This window comes from Phyllostomus hastatus, unplaced genomic scaffold, assembly GCF_019186645.2.
Source record: "Phyllostomus hastatus isolate PE091 unplaced genomic scaffold, TTU_PhHast_1.1 phas_contig_40, whole genome shotgun sequence".
NCBI lineage: Eukaryota > Metazoa > Chordata > Mammalia > Chiroptera > Phyllostomidae > Phyllostomus > Phyllostomus hastatus.
Genome location: NW_025333872.1, coordinates 2,940,068 through 2,964,473, shown reverse-complemented (window position 1 = coordinate 2,964,473; position 24,406 = coordinate 2,940,068). Strand labels below are relative to the sequence as shown.

The following is a 24,406-nucleotide window of genomic DNA, read 5'->3' as shown; positions in this document are numbered from 1 at the left end:
CACAATACTCTCTAGGTCCACCCATGTCGTTGCAGAGGGAAATATTTTATCTTTTTTTTATGGCTAAGTCATATTTCCTTATATATATGCACCACTTTTTTATCCATTCATCTCTTGATGGAGACTCAGGTTGCTTCCATATCTTGGTTATAGTAAATAATGTTGAAACTAACATATGGATTTATGTGTTTTTTTTAATTCAGTGTTTTGGGTTTCTTTGGATAAATAATCAGAAGTAGAATTGATGAGTTCTTCTTCATCTCTCTTATAGTCTTTCTTCTAAAGTCTATTTTGTCCAGTGTAAGTACTGCTACCACAGTTTTCTTGTTTGTTTGTTTGTTTGTTTCCATTTTTAATGAATATTTTTCCACCTCATTCACTTACATTCCCTGTGTGTCTTTCCATCGGAAGAGAGTCTGTTATGGAAAGCATATGTAAGAATCTTGTTTTGTTCTCCATTCAGTCACCATGTCTTTTCATTAAATATTTAATCTATCTGCACTTAAAATAATTGTTGATAAATATGTATTTATTGCCATTTTATTGTTCATATTTTTATCTTTTTTCTTCTTCTTAAAGAAAATAAGCTCCTTTATCTTTTTCTCATCTATATATCTCTTTATCTGTCCTTCTAAATAATAGTTTTACTGGGTAATCTTAGTTGTATGTCTTCACTTTTTATCACTTTGAGTATTTCATGCCAATTCTTTCTAGCCTGCAAAGTCTCTGTTGAGAAATCAGCTGACAGTTTTATAGGAGCACTCTTGCAGGTAACTAACTGCTTTTCTCCTGGTGCTTTTAAGATTCTCTCTTTGTCTTTAACTTCTGGCATTTTAATTATGGTGTTTCTTGGTGGCCCTTCATTTTGTTTGGGATTCTCTGTACTTCCTGAATTTGTATGTCTATTTCCCCCACCAAGTTAGAGAAGTTTTCCATCATCTAATTTTTTTTCTCACCGGAGACCATTTTATTCATTACCTTTTTTTTTTTTAAGAGAGAGAGAGAGAGAAAAAAGAAGGAGAAAAGGAGAGAGAAACATGGACTGGTTGCCTCTTGTACACACCTGGATTGGAGATCGCACATGCCCAGACCAGGGATCATACCCATCTGGATCTGAGACCAAACCTGCAACCTAGGTATGTGCTCTGACTGGGAATTTAATCCACAACCCTTCAGTTACAGGACAACACTCTAACCAACTAAGCCACACCAGCCAGGGCTCTATCATTATTTTTGCATATAGGTTTTCAATTCCTTTCTCTTTTGCTCCTTCCAGTACCCCCATGTCATGGTTTTTAGTACCACCGAAGTTGTCCAAGAGGCTCCTTATAGTATCCTCTTTTGGGGGGATTCTTTTTTTTTCTGTTCTGATTGGGTGTTTTCTGTCTCTTTATCTTGCATATCACTGATTCAGTCTTCCGCTTCATCTGATCCGATACTGCTGATTCCCTGTAATATATTCTTCATTTCAGTTTTTGTATTCTTCATTTCTGTCTGGTCCTTTTTTGTTTTCTCTTTCCATTTTTATTTTTATAATTATATCTTATTGATTACGCTATTACAGTTGTCCTGATATTTCCCCCCTTTCCCCCTCTACCCAGAGCCCCCTACTCCCTCAGGCAATCCTCCACCATTGTTCATGTCCATGGGTCATGCATACAAGTTATTTGGCTACTCGATTTCCAATACTGTACCTTACATCCCCAGGGCTATTCTATAACTACCTATTTGTCATTCTTAATCCCCTCACCTCTTCACCCATTCTCTCCCTCCCCTCTCCCATTTGGCAACCTTATAGGAGCTAACTTTTTTTCTCTTGCTTTTAAGAGTCTCTCTTTATCTTTAACCTTTGGCCTCTTAAGACTGATTTGCCTTGTGAGGGCTTCTTTGCATACATCTTGTTTGGGACTCTCTGTGCTTCCTGAACTTGCATGCCTATTTCCTTCACCAAATTAGGGAAGTTTTCTTTCACTATTTTTTCAGATAGATTTCCAATTTCTTGCTCTTTCTCTTCTCCTTCTGGCAGCCCTATGATGTGAATGTTGGAATGCTTGAAGTCCCATAGGCTCCTTACTCTATCCTCAGTTTTTTGGATACTTTTTTCTTCCTACTGCTCTGACTGTTTTTTTGTTTTGTTTTGTTTTTTTGCTTCCTATGTCCCAAATCATTGATTTAGTTCTCTGCTTCATCCACACTACTGTTGTTTCCCTGTAAATTGTTCTTTATTTCAATTAATGTATCCTTCACTTCTGACTAAATCTTTTTTATGGTCTTGAAGTCCTCACTTCTTGAGTTCTTTGAACATCCTTATAATCGGTGTTTTGAACTCTGCATCTGATAGATTTCTTATCTCCATTTTATTTAGTTGTTTTTCTGGAATTTTCATCTGTTCTTTCATTTGGGCCATGTTTCTTTGTCACCTCATTTTTGGCAGCCTCCCTATGTTTGTTTGTATGTATTAGGTAGAGCTACTTTCACTCCCTGTCTTGGTAGCATGGCCCAATGTAGTAGGTGTCCTGAAGGGTCCAGTGTCACAGCCTCCCCTATCACCCAACCTAGGTACTCGAGGTGCACCCTGTGTATGGGCTGTGTATACCCTTCTCTTGTAGCCAAGCCTTATTTGCTATCAGCAGATCAATGGGAGGAACATACCCAGGCCAGTAAGCTGCAAGGGCTGGCTGTGAGCACTGACCAACAACCTTTACCCTCCATGGAGAACAACTGTGCAGGGACACAGTGGTGGTCTCTCGCTATCCACTGGGTACATTTCATAAGCTTTTTAAATACAAGTGTAGCAGTCACTATCTCCTTCCTTTATTGGTTCACCAAGTGCTTCTGGTGATGTTTTCAAACCACTGCCTTATGAGCTGCTTTGGTCTATCTCTGTGTAGCTATGTATCATACATGGCCAACTCCAAGAACCACATAATGATCCTGGTTTTTCCACTGTTTGGAATCAGGTATTTTCAGCAAGAGAAACTATTCTAACTATAATTCTTCATTCTTTGTTTCCTCTGACAACTCCTTCTGTCCTCCAGAGTTCCAGTGGTCAGAGCACAGCAGTTTACATCCTTGGTAGAGGGCAGTGGGCATCCTTGCTGGCTCTACCTCCCAGTCCCAGCCTTGTGCCTTGGCTCTACAAAGCCCAGGAACTAGCACAAGACAGCTAGTAACCATTTCTAGACAGGACCTTCCTGGAGTAGTCATTTCTTTCAGACTTTTGTAAAACAGATCACTTTAATTTTCTCCAAACTTTCCCACAGAATAGAAAAGGGGAATACTTTCTTCCCCTCCTCAACCCCTACTCATTTCTTAAGGGCAGTCTAAAGGAAGGAAAATTATAATCTATCTCCTTCATTAATATTGCTCTGAAAAATCCTAAACAGAACTGTAGCAAACTGAATTTGAGTGTTTAAAAAGAGGTTATTATACTAAGACCAAATTGAGTTTATCCTATGGATATTAGATTGTTTCATTTTAGAAACCCCAAACATTTCATCCACTACATTAACAGATTGAGGAGAAAAATTTTATAAGCATCTCAAAAAATATGTGCAGAAATTTTTCTTCAAAACTCATTCATAACTTTAAGAAAAATCTCCTAGTACTAAAACTAGAAATAAAATTACATTAATGTAATCAACAATGTATTAAAAACATACAAAAGCATCAGGTTAAATGGGGAAATGCTAGAAACATTCTACCAAAATCAGATGCCAACTGCCCCCATATCTATTTAAGGATGTAGGGCAGTCCTGGTCAATGCAAAAAGGCAAGAAAATAAAATGAACAGGGGTTGGAATGAGACGTGGGACCAGAGTATATGAAATGGCACACAAGAGGTGTTTGATAAAGGCAGCCATAGAGAAGATAGGGATTAAAATATACCCTAAAAGAACCACTAAACATAAACATAAGTAGATAATTTTAATTTTCATATTCCCATGCTACCCTGTTCAATGTCTTATCAAAATTAACATGCTCTATGCATGAATAAAATAAACAAAATTGGGCCAGATATTGAAAGCTTTACTTTATGAAAAGAAAAATACTTAAACAAACCTGAATTTTCTTTAGTACGAGTGGTGTTTCCTGATCCCAGACATGGTTAATTCCTCCATCAGTAATATAGGCTTTAGAAGCTGTCACCATTTGATTTGTTACCTAGAATAAATATTAGTCCCCAAAAAACATAAAGAGAGAAATAAAATTTTTCAATTTCTTAAAATTGCAAGCATAAAAATGATAAATAGTAAACTTATGGAATGAATTAATCACAGTATATAAAACATAAACAAATACACATTCTTGTCAAAGTAAAAATAACCCAAAGTCATGTTTACCTACAACATGTATGTCAATGTAATTGGGGCCATAAATTTAAAAATCAACTGTATTTTCCACTTATCTATTTCTCCTCTAAGTGTGATTCTTTGCTGTCCTTCAACATGCAAATCAAATATCAAATCAACCACCTCTCACATCCTCCAAAATAGTGAAAAAATCAAGATAGCTATTTAAATGATCTGAAGGTTAGACCAAGATGGCAGGCTAACACACAGAAATTTTGGAAAATTTCTAAAATATGTCAAGCATGAGGTCAAATCAATAGAAAAAAAAATAAGGGGACCAGGAAAACAATAACCCACTTGCAGAGGTTATTGTAAAGGTAAAACAATTATGGGAAGATTTCAAGATGGGAGATGATGTGAGGGAAGCTGCAAGTGAAACCATTCACACTGAATTTGGAGCACTTGCATAGCAGGCAAAGTGACATGCTGAAAGGACAAACTCCTAAGTGTGAACCACAGTCTTAGAGAGGTGTGGCTGTGCCCCAGGTAGCTATTGCACACAAGGAGGACATGTCAGACAGATGCTATTCACATTCCCCTCCCAACGTAAGTCACACCCCTCCCCTACAAGAAACAGCACAAAAGTAAATGAGGAATCTCAACTACAAAGATGGCCAGACAACCCAGAATCCTAAGCAACTGAAGAAAACAAAGATGGTAACACAGGCATTAAACTCAACAGACAGGAAATACAGAAAAGAAATATAAAAAATCTTTTAAAATATCTTTTATTAACCAAATTAATTCATGAGAAAGCTATGAGAAGATTTTACATCATGAGAACAACTAGAGAATATGGAAATTGAAATTTTTATTGACAAACTTTTATCTCTTAATGGACTGACCAGCAATTGGGACATAAGTGAAGAACACATGAGTGAGCTGAAGGGTCAAAGGACAAAGGTAGACCCCAAAAATAGTTAAGAGAAATGGATGTTATATTCAAGGGGTGAGAATAAACCAAATGAATAATCAAAAGCAAAAAAGCTAATTTCCCAGTAATGAAGGAGACAAAAGTCTTTGGATTGAAACAGCCCAGCAACTATAAAACAAAATAAATGTAAAAAGAAACTATCACTGAAATTTTAGAAGTTCAAGGATAAAGAAAAAATCCTAAAAGCTTCTTGGGAGAATAGAACAGGTTTCCTACAAAGGAAAAGCAGTCAGATTAGCATCAAGTTTCTCATCAACAATACTGTACAGTAGACAATATCTTCAAAGTTCCAGGAGAAAATTACATTGAACTTAGAATTCCAGTCAAACTAATATCTGAGCAGTAGTACAAAATGAAGCTATCTTCAAACATATATGAATTCAGGAGGTTTACCACACACAGACCCTCTCTGAAAGGACCACTTGAGAATTTTTTTCAGCAAAAGAACTAATAAATCCACAATAGAAGAGAGGTGAACAAAGAAACTGACACTACTTAGATTTTAGACTTAATGCTTGTTGATTCATAATATTGAAAAATGTTAACAATAATATGAAACTAGAAATCTTAATGTAGGACAGAAATAACAGTGTTACCTTTTTCAGAGTTATATGTATGACTCCTTCCCTTGAAAACTTACCTTGATAAACAATGAGGTCATTCTCTCTGAGGTATTATAATACCTTGAAACACTGTGTATCATTCTGATGGCATTAATTAAATTTTGTATTCCATGTGCCATGGAAACCTAAAATTGAAATATGTTAAGTCAATTCCATTATATAGCTACAGGTTTAATAGCCAATATCCTATATCATTCAAAACTCTAAACATACATAATTTTAATCTTAAAGTCAAATTTTACTAAATGCAATGTGGTATCCTAGACTGGATCCTGGAAAAGGAAAAGAACATCAGTTTTCATAAATATGTCAAGGGAATTCAAGATGTAAACAGGAGAAACTGGGTAAAGAGAATTTGGTATTATTGTTGCTTATTTAAAAATAAAATTTTACAGATAAAGCGATTTTAAGGATTAATAGTTCAAATTGCTCTTTTTAAAGATGAGGAAACTGATGTCTTGAGGGGTAAAGTGACTTAGATCAGAAATATAGGTGAAAGTAGAGATTAGACTAGAACTCATTCTATGTGTTCAGTTCAACTCACCTTTCAGCACTTGTACTAAGTGCCACTAGGTTCTGAGAATACTGGGTGAAATCCAAACACAAGAAACTTATTCTGGAGGAGGTCACGGCAGAGTGGAAGTGATGTACACAAACAAGTGAAACAAGCAGAACAGCACAGAGAAGAGCAGGACAAGTGCAAACATAGATCAAACAATCACTAATGTCTACTGAATGCTTACTATGAGCCAGGCACCAGGCAAAGAGCTTCACCTAGTATCTTAATATATGCCAACAATGACCATTTAAAGTAGATTTGATTACATCACCCCTAAGACATTGCTGCAAGGCTGTACCATTACTTTACATGATCCTGGAAAGGGGGGTAAGATGCCCAAAATAGGTCATCTCACACCCACATAAAACCAAGCCACCAAATGGCTACACCACCTCTGTAAAGGTAAGCATGAAATAGAGGAGCCCTGGGGAAGAAGAGAGGAACAAAACTTCTATGTCCCAATCCTACTCCTTGCAGAAGGAGCGAAAATAAATTCCCCTGGGAATTTGTACCACAAGCTGGTACTGATTCACTGCAGTCTGATTCACACCAGTCATACAAAAAAAAAACAAAAACAAAGTAAATGCTACCGCTCAAGGAGAGAACTAATAATCTAAGAGGGTGTCAAGTCACATCTACAATGATTCATAAAACTGGACTGACTGTAAGATGTGCTCTGAGAGATGTTAAAATGTTAAAAAAATTTTAGAATCTATAAAACAAAATACAGTATATTATTATTCCCATTCTGTACATAAGAAAACAGAGAGGTAGGGAAGTACCTTGCTCAAGATCTCAAGGCTGTAAAATAACCACAGTTTCATGACTGAGATCTTTGAGACTTGCTTTCACCATGGTGAAAGAACAGAGAAGGTCAGTGGCATGACTGACCTCAAGGAGCATGCTTTCAATTGTTAGAATATAAAATATATAAAAGATTTTAAAAATGGTGATGGAATAAATAAAACCAAAAAGAACTACTAATTCATGTACTACATATCCTAGGTATGAGGTGTACTATGACATGATTAAATCAATTGTATGTGGTTTATGAAAATTAACGTTATTTTATAGTTAACCTTATTATGTCGGAATTCATATTATATGTGTTATCTGTAGATAAAAAAAGACTCTAATCTAAAAAATGTGCCTAGAAGGAGCCCTCGCCAACCTCAATAAGGCAAGTCTACAAAGTACCCCTAGCTCCAATGGGGAAGGCTTAAGGATAGCATCAAATGGATCCATCAGTAAAATGCCCTTCATCTGAATGTTAAACATCATTTATAATAGTAGCTCCTTGAGTGCACGGTTCTTACCTACTTATACACAGTATTGAGACACACTTTATATGTAAGATATATAAAAGAAGATATGCCTTAAGTACAATACCAGGATGAAAAAATAAAACATTAAACATAAAATTCATAAAATTTATCAACAAGAAATGGAAGCATGAGTCCTCTGCACTTTTCCTGCTTAAATGACAGTGATAAACTAAACAGAAATTGCTGGTTGCTTCTTATACAAATGAAAAAAATGAGATAAAAAGAAGTTGTGGAGACTTCCACCCAAGATGGAGGCATAGGTGGGTGCACCCACCTGTGCCAAGATAGGAACAACAACAATTTAGAAACAGAATAACAACCAGAGCTGACAGAAAATTGATCTGAATAGAAGTCAGACAACCAAGAAGTTGAACTGACCCGTTCATCCAGACCAGTAGGAGGGGCAGAGTTGGGCAGCCCGACACAGGTCGCGGCACCACCGGTTGCGGTGTGGAGAGCAGAGAGCATTGGGACCGGCGTGTAAGGCATCTGGGGGCACATGAGGCATCCAGGGCATGCAAGACGGCAGCAGGTGGACCCTGAGCATGCAGGTGGCAGCTGGCAGACCCCGACCAAGGGGTGGCAACTGGCAGACCCAGGAGGTGGCAATTGTCAAGCAAGGCACTGTGCGCAACCCAGGATTCCAGCGCTGGGAAATAGAGCCTCAAGACACTGATTGAGGACACCTCTGGGAGTTGAGGTGCACAGAGAGACACCCAGCCTCACAAGAGAGGTCCTTGGAGGGTCCCACAGTGTGCACAAGCCCACACACATGGGAATTAGCACCAGAGGGGATCAGTTTGCTCGGGGGAAGCAGCAGAAGGGACTGAGGTCCCACGGGGAACAAAGTAAGCACCATTGTTCCCTCTCGACCCCACCCCCACATACAACGTCACAACCCAGAGACTTGGTTGCCCCGCCCTGGTGAACACCTAAGGCTCCAACCCTCATTCATAACAGGTGCAACAAGACCAAAAAAAAAAAAGAGAGAGAGAGAGAGAGATGGCTCAAACAGAAGACCAAATGAAAGCACGAGAACCCATCCTTTTAAGCAACCGAAAGATAACCAATCTATCAGATGCACAGTTCAAAACACTGGTGATCAGGAAGCTCACAGAATTGGTTGATTTTGGTCACAAATTAGATGAACAAATGCAGGCTACAACAAGTGAAATCAAGAAAAATACACAGGGAACCAGTTGTGATGGAAAGAAAGCTGGGTCTCACATCAATGGAGTGGACCAGAAGGAAGAAAGACACAACCAAACAGAAAAGAATGAACAAATAAGAATTAAAAAAAAATGAGGAGAGGCTTGGGAACCTCCAGGACATCTTTAAACATTCTAACATCTGAATTATACGGGTACCAGAAGGAGAAGAGAAAGAGCAACAAGTGAAAAAGTTATTTGAACAAATAATAAAGAACTTCCTCATTCTGGCAAAGGAAATAGACTTCCAGGAAGCTCAGACAGTGCCAAAGAAGTTGGACTCAAGAAGGAACACACCAAGGCACATCATAATGACATTAGCCAAGGTAAAAATGAAGGAGAGACTCCTAGAAGCAGCAAGAGATAAGGAAACAGTAACCTACAGAGAAGTTCCCATCAGACTGTCAGTTGATTTCTCAAAAGAGACCTTACAGGCAAGAAGGGGCTGGAAAGAAGTATTCCAAGTCATGAAAGGCAAGGACCTACATCCAAGATTGCTCTATCCAGCAAAGCTTTCATTGAGAATGGAAGGGCAGATACAGTGCTTCTCAGATAAGGTCAAGTTAAAGGAGTTCATCATCACCAAGCCCTCGTTATAGGAAATGTTAAAGGAACTTATCTAAGAAAAAGAAGATAAAAAAAACTTGTATAGTAAAAGGACAGCAAACTCACAATCATTAACAACCACACCTAAAACAAAACCAAAAGAAACTAAGCAAACAACTAGAGCAGGAACAGAACCACAGAAATGGAGATCACATGGAGAGTTAGCAACAGGGGAGTGGGAGGAGGAGAGAGGGGGAGAAGGTACAGAGAATAAGTATCACAGATTGTAGGTTGAAAATAGATGGGGGAGGGTAAGAATAGTATGGGAAATGTAGAAGCTAAAGAACTTATGACACATGGACATGAACTAAATGGGGGAATGTGGGTGGGAGAGGGGGTGGAGGGGAGTGAAGGGGGGAATCAGACAACTGCAATAGCATAATCAATAAAATATATTAAAAAAGAAGTTGTGAAAGTACAAAAACAGTGGGTGTTTGAAGGGGAAGCAATTACATGACTCAATACTATTAGTACCTCTCTAAGTTCAAAAGAAAATGTATGAAACATTCCTATATCAGAAAATGATAAGAGCTCAATAACAATAAAATAATAGTAATAATAATAATAATAATGTACATCCATAGCTAGAACAATTGAACAAAGTTTTTTTTTACAAATTACTAGGATGAAAAGAACACCAGAACTAAGATTTGAAAATTATGTGAATTTAAGCAAGTCTGTTGAACCAAGAAGTTGAAATTAGTACACCTTAAAATTTAGAGGTCTTGATAACAATAAATAGTATTGTATCTTTTTTCCAAGTTTACCTTTTATAATGAAAAGCTTTAACTATATAGAAAAGTGAAGATAATAGTCTAATGATCATCAAGCCCCATCACCAGATTTGACAACTATTAACATTATTTTTTACATCAAGAGCCACTTGTAAGTAGTCGTCCTACAGTAGGTGTTACATATGTGCATTTTATATTTGCTTCTTCAACTCTTGGGTGTAACCCCAAATGCTTGTGACATGATAATTCTAATTTTCTTAGACAAATTTTAATTGCACATGTTACAAAGGTAGGAATTGAGTCATTGAGCTATAGTGAGCCAAGCAACAGCCATATTTCTCTGTCACCATATAACCTGGGTTTTTTTACTCATGGTTGCATACAAAGAAGCATCTAAGATGTTCTTATGTAAAACAGGTTTTAAAGAGGTTCCCAACAGAAGTCCAGTTGATGGTACTAGAGGTAGAAGTGAATAGAGAGTGACATTTAAGGAAATCATAACTCTTCTTTATAAACAACAAATTATAAATAAATTAAAATCCATCATCTCTTTACATAACCAGTTAGAAGACTGCTTCTGAGAAGTCTTCCTTTCCTCTTTCATGGGGCTTCCTGATGGATGATGGGTTCCCATATGACAGTAAGAATTGCACTTGCCCAGGACTCTCAACCCACCCTTCCCTCTCCACCCACATTAAATTTCTTGGCTACAAATACCCTCTAGGGATGGGTATGAACCACCCCTACACATCCCTCTTCTCCAAATCTAAGTGATGTGGAACATAGACTCTTCCCCTTTCCCTGCTTCTAGTATAAAACTAGCACTTAACCTACCCCCAAAATGGCAGGTCAACCATGCCATATAGCCAATGGTGCCATGTATGTGGAGGATTTGACTAGCTCTTCAAAAATTAGAATGGAGAATGCTGAACATGTGTATTAGACACTAATATAAACACTATTATTTTGAGAACATTTAAATTTAGAGAATACCTTGAAGAGGCAGCATAGTGAACTGGGAGAAAATACAACCTATAATGCCAAAGAGTGCTGGATTCAAATTCAGTCCCATCACTGATACTTGTAGAAAAGCACAAGTTCATTTTTCTGATCTTTGAAATGAGGATTGTTGTGAATATAGAATGAAAATATATGGAAATGGCTACAATGCATATAACAAAGGGCCAGGGTTCTCAAGATTGTAGACATCTTTAAAACTACAAGTGCCCTAAGTTCTCAACAAACACTAGTTTCCTTGATTTCCCTCCTCTATCTAAAAATATAAGACGACTTTTTTACTTTTTGTATTTCACAGAAAACATTATGAAATGCCAGATAGCTTATGAATCAAAAATATAAACTTTAGAAAAATAAAAGCAAATGATAGTGTTAATATGTCCTTTAAAGGAACTCTCCTATAAAGGAAATACTATGGTAGCTTAGTAACTAGATGAGGGGTCCTGTCCTGCATCACTGATTCACTGAGTGACGCTGGTAAAGTCACTGTATTTTCATGAGTTTTGATTTTCTAATCTCTAATCTGGCGGGTAGCCTCTAAGATGGCCCCAGTCATGTCCATCCTCGTGATATTCACACTCTTCTATAATCCCCTTCTCCTGAGTGTGCACTGGCCTTCCTGATTTGCTTCTAAAGAACAGAAATGATGGAAAATGAATATATTTATCTTATTTAATTCACAAATAAGGCCACACTTATGATAATACTATATATTTAAATGTGGGTTAAAATAATAAATATAGTTACTTCATTATAGATATGTAATAGGGAAATACAGCTTTTAAGTAACTTTTCTGCAATATGTTATCCCCACACACACATAGGAAGTTATTTTTAAATGCATTAATTTTTTAAACTATACTTGTAAAAGTGTACTTACTAGATCATAGTTATAAAGAGGTTGACATACTTTTTCTAGAGTGTACAAATATCTGACATTATCTTTTGATTCATTTGCTGTATCTGTGATTCTTGCATCCAAATCACGCCAATTCTAAGAAAAAAATATAAGAATTCTGTAATACATCCAAATATGAGTATGCTAAAGTTTAATCAAGAAATTCAAGCTGTCTTCCCTAATCGTATATACTGATATATACTAAAATAGTAGCTACTTATAGGTGATTGATATATCTTTTTAGTGTAGTAATTAAGATTAAAGTTATAAACACTTAAAACTGAAGATTCATTCCATTTGCAATTAACATCCGGCCCACGGGTTTAAACTGGATTTGCTGCTACTTGGAGTGAATTTTCTAGGTTAGCTATTTACATTATTCTGGGAATTCAAGTATGGGTCAAGTTATGAAACAGAACACCATTTCAGGAAAATATTGCTTATCAGCAAGGTGAACTTTCATACCCAGCAAGAATGTGGAGAGATGCTAAGGGATTATGGTGTATTGCCTCATTCAACATATATAACAACTGATTAATAGCAACAGTAATAAATAACTCCTATAATCAATACCAAATAATTTCTGAATTTTTTTAATGGGGGGAAGATATAAACAAACTATTCACTAGAGAAGAAATGTAAATAGCCAACAAACTCTAAAAAATGACCAACTTCACTTCACTTCAATATTAATAAAGAAAAGGCAAATACAACAAGCCATTTTTCACATGTCAGATTGGAAGAAAAAAACTCAACTGATAGTATTTAAAAAGTTGTGGAGTATACACCCTCAGGAAATACTCTCAAGTATGCATATACAAGTTTTAACTGCAGCAGTGTTTGTGAATACATAGAAAAGAAACAATTTTCCTCAAAAAATTAAACAGAGTTAGCATGTGACCCAGAAATTCTGCTCCTACCCCTTATCTCCATGCAAAAATTTGTACAACAATGTTCATAGCAGCATTCTTCACAATAGTCAATAAGTGGAAATAATCCAAACATCCCTAAACTGATAAACAAAATATGATTATCATCTGCAACAGAATATTATTCAGCTGTGAAAAGGAAAGATGTGCTGATGCATGCTACAACGTGGGTAAACCTTGGGACCAGAGGAAGTGAAAGAAGCCAGTAAAAATGACTCCACTTATAAAAACCACTAAACTGTACACTTTAAACTGGATAAATAAATAGTATGTAAATTATATTCCAAGACTGTTGGGGGGAAAAAAGAAAGAAAACTGTCTTTCCTGTTTGTCTTTAAACAGGAAAATTACTAGATAAAACTTGGTACATTAACATTCTGGAAAACTACATAGCTTGATGACAGACATAACTCTCTACCATAGCTATTGGGGAAAAGGGTGTTGAAGAATAATCTAATATGACACTATGTTATAAAAAATAGAAACTACGTAATAGAAACTATTACATATTACAAAACTATATAATTTCATATGTATGCAGTATAGTCATACAAAAATATCACAGAAGATTAATAAAACCAACAAATAGAAAACTGATTGTCTCTATATACTTACCATTCAGGAACAGGAGTTATGATTTGGGATGATGTTTGATTAAGAGATATATGTTTTAACTCAGACATACACAACAGTAGGGTGGTTATCAGAAGGCAAAGAGGTGGGGAGGATGAACTAGATAAAGGGGTCAAATATATGGGTATGGAAGGAGACTAGACTTTGGGTGGTGAGTACACAATGCAATATACAGATGATGTATTATAAAATTGAATACTTGAAACTTTTGTAATGTTACCCTGATAAATCTAATTTTAAGGAGCCATTTCTTTCATTCATACTTGCTAAATCTTTTACAAAAAAAAATCATTCATTATTTGTTACAAAGATAATTTTTTTTATATTTTATTATAAATATATACTTTTTTAAGGAAAAGTAAGGAAAGGACCTGGAAAGAATCAAATGAAACTGTTAATAAAGATGACCTCTAGAAAAAAAGGTAAAATACTGGGAATGAGATGTATGACAAGAGGGCATTTTTGCTTTTGAATTTCTAAGTAGTTCTTTCCTCAATGAGCCTCTGTTGATTTACAATTTCAAAAACAATTTAAAAATGAATGGCAATCATCCCACAGTAGTAGTGTCAAAACCAGTGTGCAAAATATTGAAGACTAAATCTTCATTTCTATACTTTCTTTTCTTCTTCTGAAAGTAACTGTAGTATATGAGAAAGCCTTACTCAAAGTTTAATACTTCTGAACATGCGATTTCCACATATGATGCAAAGAAGCAGTTCAATGGGTAATTTTCCAGTTGGTTGTTCTGAAGTATACCAAGCTTTAAAATACAAGGTCTTTACCTTTAACAGTTTGGAATGTGCAACATTAAGCACATTTATGACAGCCTTACAACTTGACCCTTTAATCTGTTCAATGATATAATTGAATTTGGCTGACATGCGTTTCCAGTGCTCCAATTCAGTTAGTGGACCTGAGTCATCAGCTTCTTTTCTCATCTGCTCACTCTCAATGAGTACCTACAATCAAAAAATTTACAGAATATAGAATTGTTGTTTTTTTGGTAAAAACTAATTATTTTCATCTTTTCTAAGGAAGCTAAAAGTGTAAATGACATTCAACACTTAACAGTGTTAAAAATTGTTAGCAAACTAAGAATAGATCAGAACTTCTTTAACATGATAAATATTGGGTTGGCCTAAAAATTCTTTTAGATTTTTCTGTACGATGGCTCTAGTAGTACTTAGTTGTTTTTAACTGCATTTGAAACAATGTTGTTAAACTGTATTGTGACAGCTGTCATATCAGCATCAAAATTGTTAATTTTGTGTAGAAATGTTAATATTGAAGAAAGGAAAAGAACTACATAACATTTTTGGCATATTATGCTTCATTATTTCAAGAAAGTTAAAAGTGCGTGAAACACATAAAAGGTTTGTGCAGTGTACGGAGAAGGTGCTATGACTGAGCAAACATGTCAAAAGTGGTTTGCAAACTTTCCTTCTGGACATTTCTCACTGGACAATGTTCCATGGTCTGGTAGACCACTTGAAGTTGATATAAATCATCAAATCAACACACTAATTGAGAATAATGAACATTATAACATGCAGGAGATAGCCAACATACTCAAAAATCCAAATCAATAAAGTTATTAGTGAAAATGAAAAATGTGCCTTTTATTTTACAGAAATAAACTAAATAGACTTTCTGGCCAACCCAATAGTACCTAGCTACCAAAAATCTATAGCAAACATACTTAAAGGTGAAATTTTAGACAATATCAGTTTAAAACCAAGAACAAGACAACTTTTACACTATTACCACCAACTTCCATTCAACCTGGTGACAGAGATCCCAAAACAAGGTAAGTAAACAAAAGAATTCTGATAAAAATTGCAAATGAAAAACACAAAGATGATAAAATCATCTTTAAAAACAAAAATCAGAGCTGATGTGGTTGACCACATTCTAAACATTCAAGAATATCTAAAGACAAACTTTTACAATTAATAAAAGTGAGGTTGCTGGATATATAAAAAGTTTTATATATATATATAAATTTCAGTAGCATTTTTTTTACAGCCATGTAACTAAAAATATAAATCTATAGCATTTGCTATAACAAATAATAACAATGATAAGATATTGAGAGATTAACGAAAGATATGCAAGATCTTTTTAGGGAAAATTAGAAAACTTACTTCCAACACAAAAAAGACCTAAATAAATGGAGAGATATACCATGTTCATCAATGGAAAAATTCAATATAAAGATGGCACTGTTCTCTAAATTAAGGTGTTCAAAGCCTGCCCAGAAAGTATACACCCATGTAATATGAAAAATAGAGACATTTATTGAAGAAGATACAAGACACAAGAAACATTGTACATAGGACAATGACACTTCAGTCCCCTTCGAAGTAGGCAGCTTGGGACCTCACAAGTTCTCCCAGCATCTCTTTCACTGTTCAAAATGCTCTGCAAAATCTTTTGTTGGAATCATCATCAGCTGCCTCATTTTATTTTTTTTGAATCTCACCAATAGTCTGAAATCTCTTCCCCTTCAAAGGTGATTTTAGTTTTGGGAAAAGCCAGAAGTCGCAGGATGCCAAATCTGGGCTGCAGGGGGGCTGAGTCACCTCAGTTGCCAACCTTTGTTGATTGCAGCCCATACACATTCAGCATTCTCAGGTTTTATGTTTGTTGCAGGCTTTCCAGAATGTGAATCACTTTCAGCAGACTCTTGACCATCTTTGAAGCATTTGTGTCACACTTGTATTTATGTTGCACTCATTGTTTCATCTCCAAAAGCCTTTTGAATCATCCAAATAGTTTCCACAGTGGAATGTTCAAGCTTAATGCAAAATTTGGTAAATTCATTGCTGTACTCAGTCATTTTGAAAGTGATGGCCACACAGTACACACGCTCACTCTGCATCTACTGCCCCCACTGACTAGTACAGTGAAATTGTCATTGTTTATACATGCACTTTCCAGTCCACTCTCCTTGACTCCCAGGTTAAATCAATGTTGCACAAGCCATTCTTGTTATATTAACAATGGCTGGACTTTTTCCAGACAGACCTCAAGTATTCAATGAATTTTTAATCAAAACCTCAAAAGGAATTTTGATGATACTTGACAAACTAGTCTTAAAATTAATTTGAACAATTAAACCAACATAATCAATGCAATTTTGAAGAAAAATACAGAAAGGGACTTGCCATACCAAATGGTGACTTATAAAAGCAGCATAAGTACAAAAAACAATTAAGTACACCAGTAGGATAGAAAAGTTCTGGGTTCCAAAACTTAGTATGTTACAGAGGTAGTATTACAAATTTGTTAGGAAAGAATGGGCTATTAAATAAGCAGTTCAAATGGGAAAAAATGACTGACTATATGGAAAAAGAAAAAATTAGATTGCCACCTCATATTATGCCTGCACATAAAAATAATTCCAGGTGGTTTAAATACCTAAATGTTAAAAACAAAATGGTAAAACTTTTTAAAAAAATATCAAAGATGCCCTGACTAGAGTAGCCTAGTCAGTTGGGCATCATTTTCAATCAGAAATGTGGCCAGTTCGATTCCTGGTCAGGGAACATTCACGCAGTGTCAGCCAGGTCCCCAGTTGAAGGCATGTGAGAGGCAGTGTGAAGCAGCCAATCAGTATTATCAATGCTACTCTCCCACATCAATGTTGCCCTCCCTTACTTTCTCCCTCTCTTGCCCTCTTTCTAAAAATAATTTTTTATTATTGCTCAAGTATAGTTGTCTCCATTCCCCCCTGCCCCACCTCTCTCCCCTGCTCCTCCTGCCCTCAAGCCTACCCCCCTTTGGCTTTGTCCATGGGTCCTCTATACATGTTCCTTGATGACCCTTCCCCTTCTTTCTCCCATAACCCTCCTCTCCTCTCCCCACTGATTACTGGCAGTTTGTTCTTTATTTTAATGTCTCTGGTTATATTTTGCTTGCTTGTTTGTTGTGATTAGGTTCCACTAATAGGTGATATATGGTGCTTGTCTTTCACGGCCTGGCTTATTTCACTTAGCATAATGCTCTCCAGATCCACCCATGCTGTCTGGAAGGGTGGGGAATCCTTTTCTTTCTACTACGTAGTATTCCATCATGTAAATGTACCGGTTTTTTGATCCACTCATTTACTGATGGGCACTTAGACTGCTTCTAACACTTGGCTATTGTAAATTGTGCTGCTATGAACATTGGGGTGCATAGGTTCTTTTGAATTGGTATTTCAGGATCCATAGGGTGTAATCCCAACAGTGGAATTGCTGGGTCAAAAGGCTGTTCCATTTTTAGTTTATTGAGGAAATTTCAAGAGACATAAAGGAAGGGATAAACAAATGAGAATTCATCAAAATAAAAATAAATTAAAAAAAAATACTGAAGATGGGCCCTGGCTGGTGTGGCTCAGTGGATTGAGCACTGGTCTGTGAACCAGAGGGTCACCAGTTCGATTCCCAGTCAGGGCATGTGCCTGGGTTGTGGGCCAGGTCCCCAGTGGAGGGCGTGTGAGGGGCAACCACACATGGATGTTTCTCTCCTTCTCTTTCTCCTTCCCCCTCTCTGAAAATAAATAAATAAAGTATTAAAAAATATTGAAGATGGGGTAAAACTATAAAGAAAACCATGAAACTAATATCATAATTACTAAGAAAGTGGTTACTGCTGGGGAAAGAAAAGGGAATTGAAATTGGGAAGAGGAATGCAAGGGGATTGTTGGTGCTGGCAATCTTCTATTTCTTAACTTGTGCAAAGGTTATACAGGTGTAATTTTTCAATAATTTGTTTATTTCATTGTATTTATTCTTGTCTATTTACCATTTAAAATAAATAATGTAGGAGAATATCTTCATAACACTTGAACAGAAATGGGCTTATGATACGAAATGAAAACGAAGAATACAAGGAGGACCAAGGAAGGATTAATATCCAGAAAATATTATTTAATTCAGTAAGATATCACCAAGCAATCTGAAAGATAACTAGGTAAAGAATATGAAGAGGCAATTCAACAAAGAGGAACATAAATAGCCACTAAACATGCTCAACCTCAAATGTATTCAAGGTAATGCAAAATAAATCAGGGTACCACTGCACATCCAATATACTGGCTATGAATAAAAATCTGACAATCCCAAATGTAAGGAAAGATCTGAAGAAATGGGAACTCTCAGATGTTTGTGTAAAAAAATTATAGTTAGTATTTTATATTTTATAGTTAACATAACCAGTGTTCGGAGGGCTTTGCTATTCTCTACTGCTCTCAGCAGTTCCCCTGGGAAACTCTTGAACTAGTACAAAGGAGACCTGAACAAAGATATTCATTAAATACATATTTTTATTGTTTGCAATAGGAAAAAAAGTAGAAACAACTATCTTTCTGGAGGAATAGATGATTAAACTTCCTTACCTCCTTAAACAGAGGATACTAGACATAATTTAAATGTCTCCTAGATGTCTGAACATCTATATAATAAATTGACTTCTTCATAGAGAAATATAAGTCAATTAATTAAATTTACTTATGCTAATATGAATGAAAGAAAATGTTAAATGAACAATGAAACTGTAAAATGATCCTTAATTGTAGTGTACCTTCTATTAAAAATAAAGATTTTAAACACAAATACATAGTACATATACATATATAATTTATTTATATCTGTAATATAAAGCTTACAAATTTTTAAATGCAGTACAAGTGTAAAACTTTCACACGAACAGGAGAAGTCAGTCACAGGAGGATGGCAGTGATACAGAGGGAGGGAGAAGGCAGGGCTGGAGGCTTCAGAAGAGAAGATCTGAAGCAAAAGGTATCTGTTTAATCTCAGTTACAGCAGTGTTTTATCATTTTCTGTACTTTTCAATGTTTATAACTTTTCATAACTTAAATTGTCATTGTATTTTTAAGAATACAAATGAGGTAAAAATACATTGTTGATTTTTCAAACCTATGAAGGTTCTATTTTTAATTCATAAAAAGCTTTTAATTTTAAACATGGTTTATGGAATTCTTTCCTAATCTTATTACAAGCTTCTCCACCTCCCTAAATAGAGGATACTAGACATAATTTAAACTTTTTAAATAGCTGAAAGTCTATGTAATTTGAATAACTGAATTTAAAAATGGAAATGGACCTTGAAATTAACTTTAAATTTTAAATCAAACAACCCTTTTGATGTTTAATTCCTGTTACATTATTCATAGATGGTAATCCAGCCTCAAATTGAATACTCCCAAGGATTCAGCACATTCCATTTCCATCTCTCTCCTTATAAACAGCACTCTCGCTGGTCTCACTTCTTCCTTCTAAGACCATATAGTACAAGTTTAATTTCACATTAAATCCCATCAAATAGTTGAAAACACTATGTCACTCCTACGCCCCCTTTTTTCCCCAGGTCAAACTTCTCCATGTACTTTCCTTAAATGACATTGTTCATATCCTTGGTCTATTCTTCTCTGATCATTTCTTAATGACTTACAGAAGTTCTTTATATATTATATATACAAACTCTTTGTTTTACCTTCTGATAATATGTTCTCAGAAGGTCATTTATCTTTTACCTTTGTTTATGGTGGTTTTTGTCATATGGAAGTTACTAATTTTTCTTTTTTTATGTAGCCAAATCTATCATTTTTTTCTTTCATGCCTTCTGGGTTTTTTATCTTGTTTAATATATTACTGTAGTTTTATGTTATGTTCTACTTCTTTTACAATTTTTGTTTGGCTTTTCATATTACTATATTTTTATAGTAAAATTACTATAAAATATTACTATATTTTTATTGTAAAATTACTATAAAATATTACTATATTTTTATTTTTTTAATCCTTACTGAAGATTTTTTTAATTGATTGTAGAGAGAGAAAGAGAGAAATATCAATGCAAGAGAAACATCAACTGGTCGCCTCCTGTACACACCCCAACCAGGAATTGAACCAGTGTTGTCCTGTACACGCAACCTTTTGGTGGACAGGACAACACTCCAACTAACTGAGCAACCTGGCCAGGGCCTTCACATGACTTTTCTTTAGGATGGCTTCTCTCACACAACATGTTTTTGAGATTCATGTTGTTTTATGTTCTCTTTTTTGAGTTTTACCTTTCAGATCTGTCTACGGTACATCCTGAATTTATTCTGTGTATGACAAGAGATCAAGGTTTATTTCTGATGTAATATTTTTAAAGATCTCTCCCATTTTCTACATTGATTCTGCTTAATTGTGTATCATTTGCTGCAATCGCCCAAGTTGATTTGCTTGTTTCAAGTTGCTAAATCTCTTATGTCAAACATTTTCTTTTCCATGCTCATTTTTGTGAATGAAAATCTATATTGATTGATCATATTAATTGGAGAGGGTATCCTTGGCCATTGTGTAGGAGCGGGCTTGAATTCCACAATGGTTTACAACTCTCCCTTCCTCCTGTGGCATAGTAGCTGCGGGAGTTCTCTGGTGCACAGTCATGCACATCAATTACCTGGTAACACCTGGAAGCAAATTCTGTGGCCAGTACTCCAGGCCTTGGTGGAGTTCCCAAAGTCCTTCAATTTTTCTACTCCAACCACTCCTCCCTCCTTGCAGCATAGTTCTTCGAGAAGTAATACTAGAAATGCTTTTCTCTAACTCTTGCTTGGTCAAGATTTTTCTCCCCACTTAACTGAACACTTTCTTTTCTAGGCCGACTGTCCCATGCTCATGAACCAGAGATCTGTAAGCTGGCTCCTAGAGTCCTTTCAGGGCAATTACATGATTTTTTAGAGCAATTACATGATTTTTAATAGTGTTTATAATACTGATATAAGTTGGCATCTCTCAGAATGTTGACATATACCCCATTCATAACATTGCTTTTGTTACTGCCAGAGAATGTATGTGGCCAGAGCAGTACTGACATAAATAAGCTTAGTTGGAGCTCTTTGTCAACAGACAATTCCATGGATCAAATCAAGAATATTTATTTAGTGCCTAGTCTCTAATTATTTATTTAGAGACCGGTAGCTGCAGTTTCTTCATTGTGTTCTTTTCCTCTCCCCCTTCTGAAGAGTATAAACAATATACTCCTGATTCTTCACTATTTCGTTCTTAACCCATGTTGTTATAGTTTCCTCCTTAATGTGAAAAATATATTAAAATTGATATTAAGTGGTCCACAGAGAACAGTGAATTTTGTACTGGAGTCAAGAATAGGCTGGGTTTCACAACAGAATCTGGAAGACTCCTCTTCGCTTTACTTTTAGGGATAAATTATAGTGACTATAGCACAGATGTGACTACGACTCATACCTGATGAAATTACTTGAGTTAGCTCACCTGTTCAATCTGTTTGTACCATATCATCAGCACGTCCTCTAGCTGACGAACAGTTTCCGAATTGCTAGCTGCAACTGTCACTTCTTCAAAAGCATGCAGTTTGGAAAAATCAATGTTGTCTATCTTCTTTAACTTCACTGTTCCCTCAATACTTATTCTAGCACCTAAAAGGAAAAAAAATGTTGAGGTGTTTAATGTCAATGTAGAAATGTCATTGTGTGGTTTCAAGCTGTGATTACTAAAATGTAAGAGACCTAATACTTTATAAAAATATTATATAATTCTAATTAACAATTAGATTGTGACTTGATAGTTTGTTAATAAAATTGTGCTTCAACAATATGAAATAATATAATTATATATTTAAGAATTTATAATAATGTATATGTTTAAATATGGTGAAAATTTTCACAAATAATGTAGGAAGACAATCCTTCTGCTATAATGAAAAGCAAAAATGAGAACTTATTTACTCCTGCAAAGATCCCCGAAAAGAGAGGTGCTAATGATCTGATATCTTATCTATAGGTCTGTAATAACTTTAATATCTTCTTTTAAAATGGAATTTTTTTCTCTAATGTTTATTTTTAATAACACATAGTCAATTTTCTCATTTTTAGTAAACATGAAATTTTATACTTACCATCTAAAAATGAAAGATATCTGTTGATGGTTTCAGTGAAAATATGTTTTTCAGATTCCCCTTGTTTAGACTGGTTTAAAGCACCCCAATTATTTGTTGCAAGAATAGCTGGTAGAAATATCTTTGCCAGCATATTCCTAATCCCTATTAGGAGGCCTTTCGAGGCATCCAGAACAGTAAACAGCACTTCCTGAAAGAAAAGCATGCAAATATGACTTTATATGCTGATCCTGTTAAAGAACTTAGAATCATAACCTATTTTATATTACAATAACCACAGACAATGCATTTTATAAACTATTAGAAAAATTTAAGTGGTTGTGAATATTAGAGTTCTAACATCAACAAACATATTCTGCCCCGATTTTAACCATTCACATGCTTGGTGCTTCATTTCTGCAGAAGGAAGGAGGCATGTCCTGGAGCCTAGAGTATGTGTGTGAAATGAAACTGATCCTCTCGCATAAAGTTCTCAGTTGAAAGTTGCCCAGTCTCCAAAAAGGAAATCAGAGTAACTGTGTCAGTCCAGGAAAGGAGCAAAGAAACTAGCCCTCTGCCCGGAATTTTGCATGGAAAAAACACTGGCCGAAGGGCACAAACTTTGTTAAGATGAATAAGTTTTGGGGATCTACTGTACAGCATGGTAATTATAGTTAACAAGTCCGTATTATATATTTGAAAGCTGCTAGGAGAATAGATCTTAAATATCATCACACACACAAAAAAAGAAATAGTAAATAGGTATTGGTAATGTTATAGTGGTAATCATTTCTCAGTATGTAAGTGCATTAAATCAACTCATACATCTTAAACTTATACAATCTACTATACCTCAATAAAGCTAGAAAAATGCTTATCTCTTTTAAAAAAGGTAAACATACCTCATGAATATTTTTAGTATTTATTACAGTATCATTTTGACAGCGAACAAAAAATATACACAGTCCTTTTAGTTTATCCGGGGCTGCATTGTCTATATACAATCTCATCATTTTTGCCCCTTTGGTCACTCCAGCAATAGTCCGACCACATTCTGAAAACAAAAGCCAAGAATTTAGCACATGATCACAGAATCGATCAATTGTGATAAATTACTCTTCAACTTACAGTGTCACTACTTGCTTCACTTTATTGTAAGAAGTTTTGATATGATTGTGGAATAAATTTTTTGTCTACAAAAAGATGTCAATATTGGATTCTTTAAGTGTAGCCTCCTGTGGTTCCTTTCCCTGAGCTCTGAACATCTGTTCCTTTTAGCCAGGCCTCAGACAGGGCCTTCACACAAACTGTCCTTCTATCTAACCCCCAATATTTTGCCTACCTAATTCCAACTTATCTTTCAGATCTTGGCTGAAATGCCATGTCTCCGGAAAGCCTCAATGACTCCCCTGAGACAACTCAGCTGTTTATTAAATATATTCATAGCACCCAATTTCTTATATTTATATTAAATTCTTTCCTTGAACTAATTTCAATGAAAACTAATAATTTAATTATAAATCTTTAACTTAAAAAACTATTAATATCATAATTTTGTTAAATGGCTGGTTATGATATTAATATGCAAAATCAAAGCTTTTCTATTTATATCAATAGCCAATTTAAAATATGACATATACAATCTTTAATTCCCCATCACAAAACCACAAAAATGTTT

General features: G+C 35.3%; 1 protein-coding gene across 1 annotated transcript in view; it reads right to left on the bottom strand.

Annotated features, from left to right (window-relative positions):
• Positions 1-24,406, bottom strand: part of DNAH8 (dynein axonemal heavy chain 8) — a 302,537-nt gene that overhangs the window by 269,316 nt on the left and 8,815 nt on the right. Inside the window, exons 3-9 of the mRNA XM_045843254.1 lie at positions 23,631-23,782; positions 22,750-22,939; positions 22,107-22,270; positions 14,601-14,777; positions 12,239-12,352; positions 5,927-6,034; positions 4,063-4,164 (exon numbers count right to left, since the gene is read on the bottom strand). Coding sequence (XP_045699210.1) covers positions 4,063-4,164; positions 5,927-6,034; positions 12,239-12,352; positions 14,601-14,777; positions 22,107-22,270; positions 22,750-22,939; positions 23,631-23,782 — 1,007 coding nt within the window. The remainder of the gene's footprint in view (positions 1-4,062; positions 4,165-5,926; positions 6,035-12,238; positions 12,353-14,600; positions 14,778-22,106; positions 22,271-22,749; positions 22,940-23,630; positions 23,783-24,406) is intronic.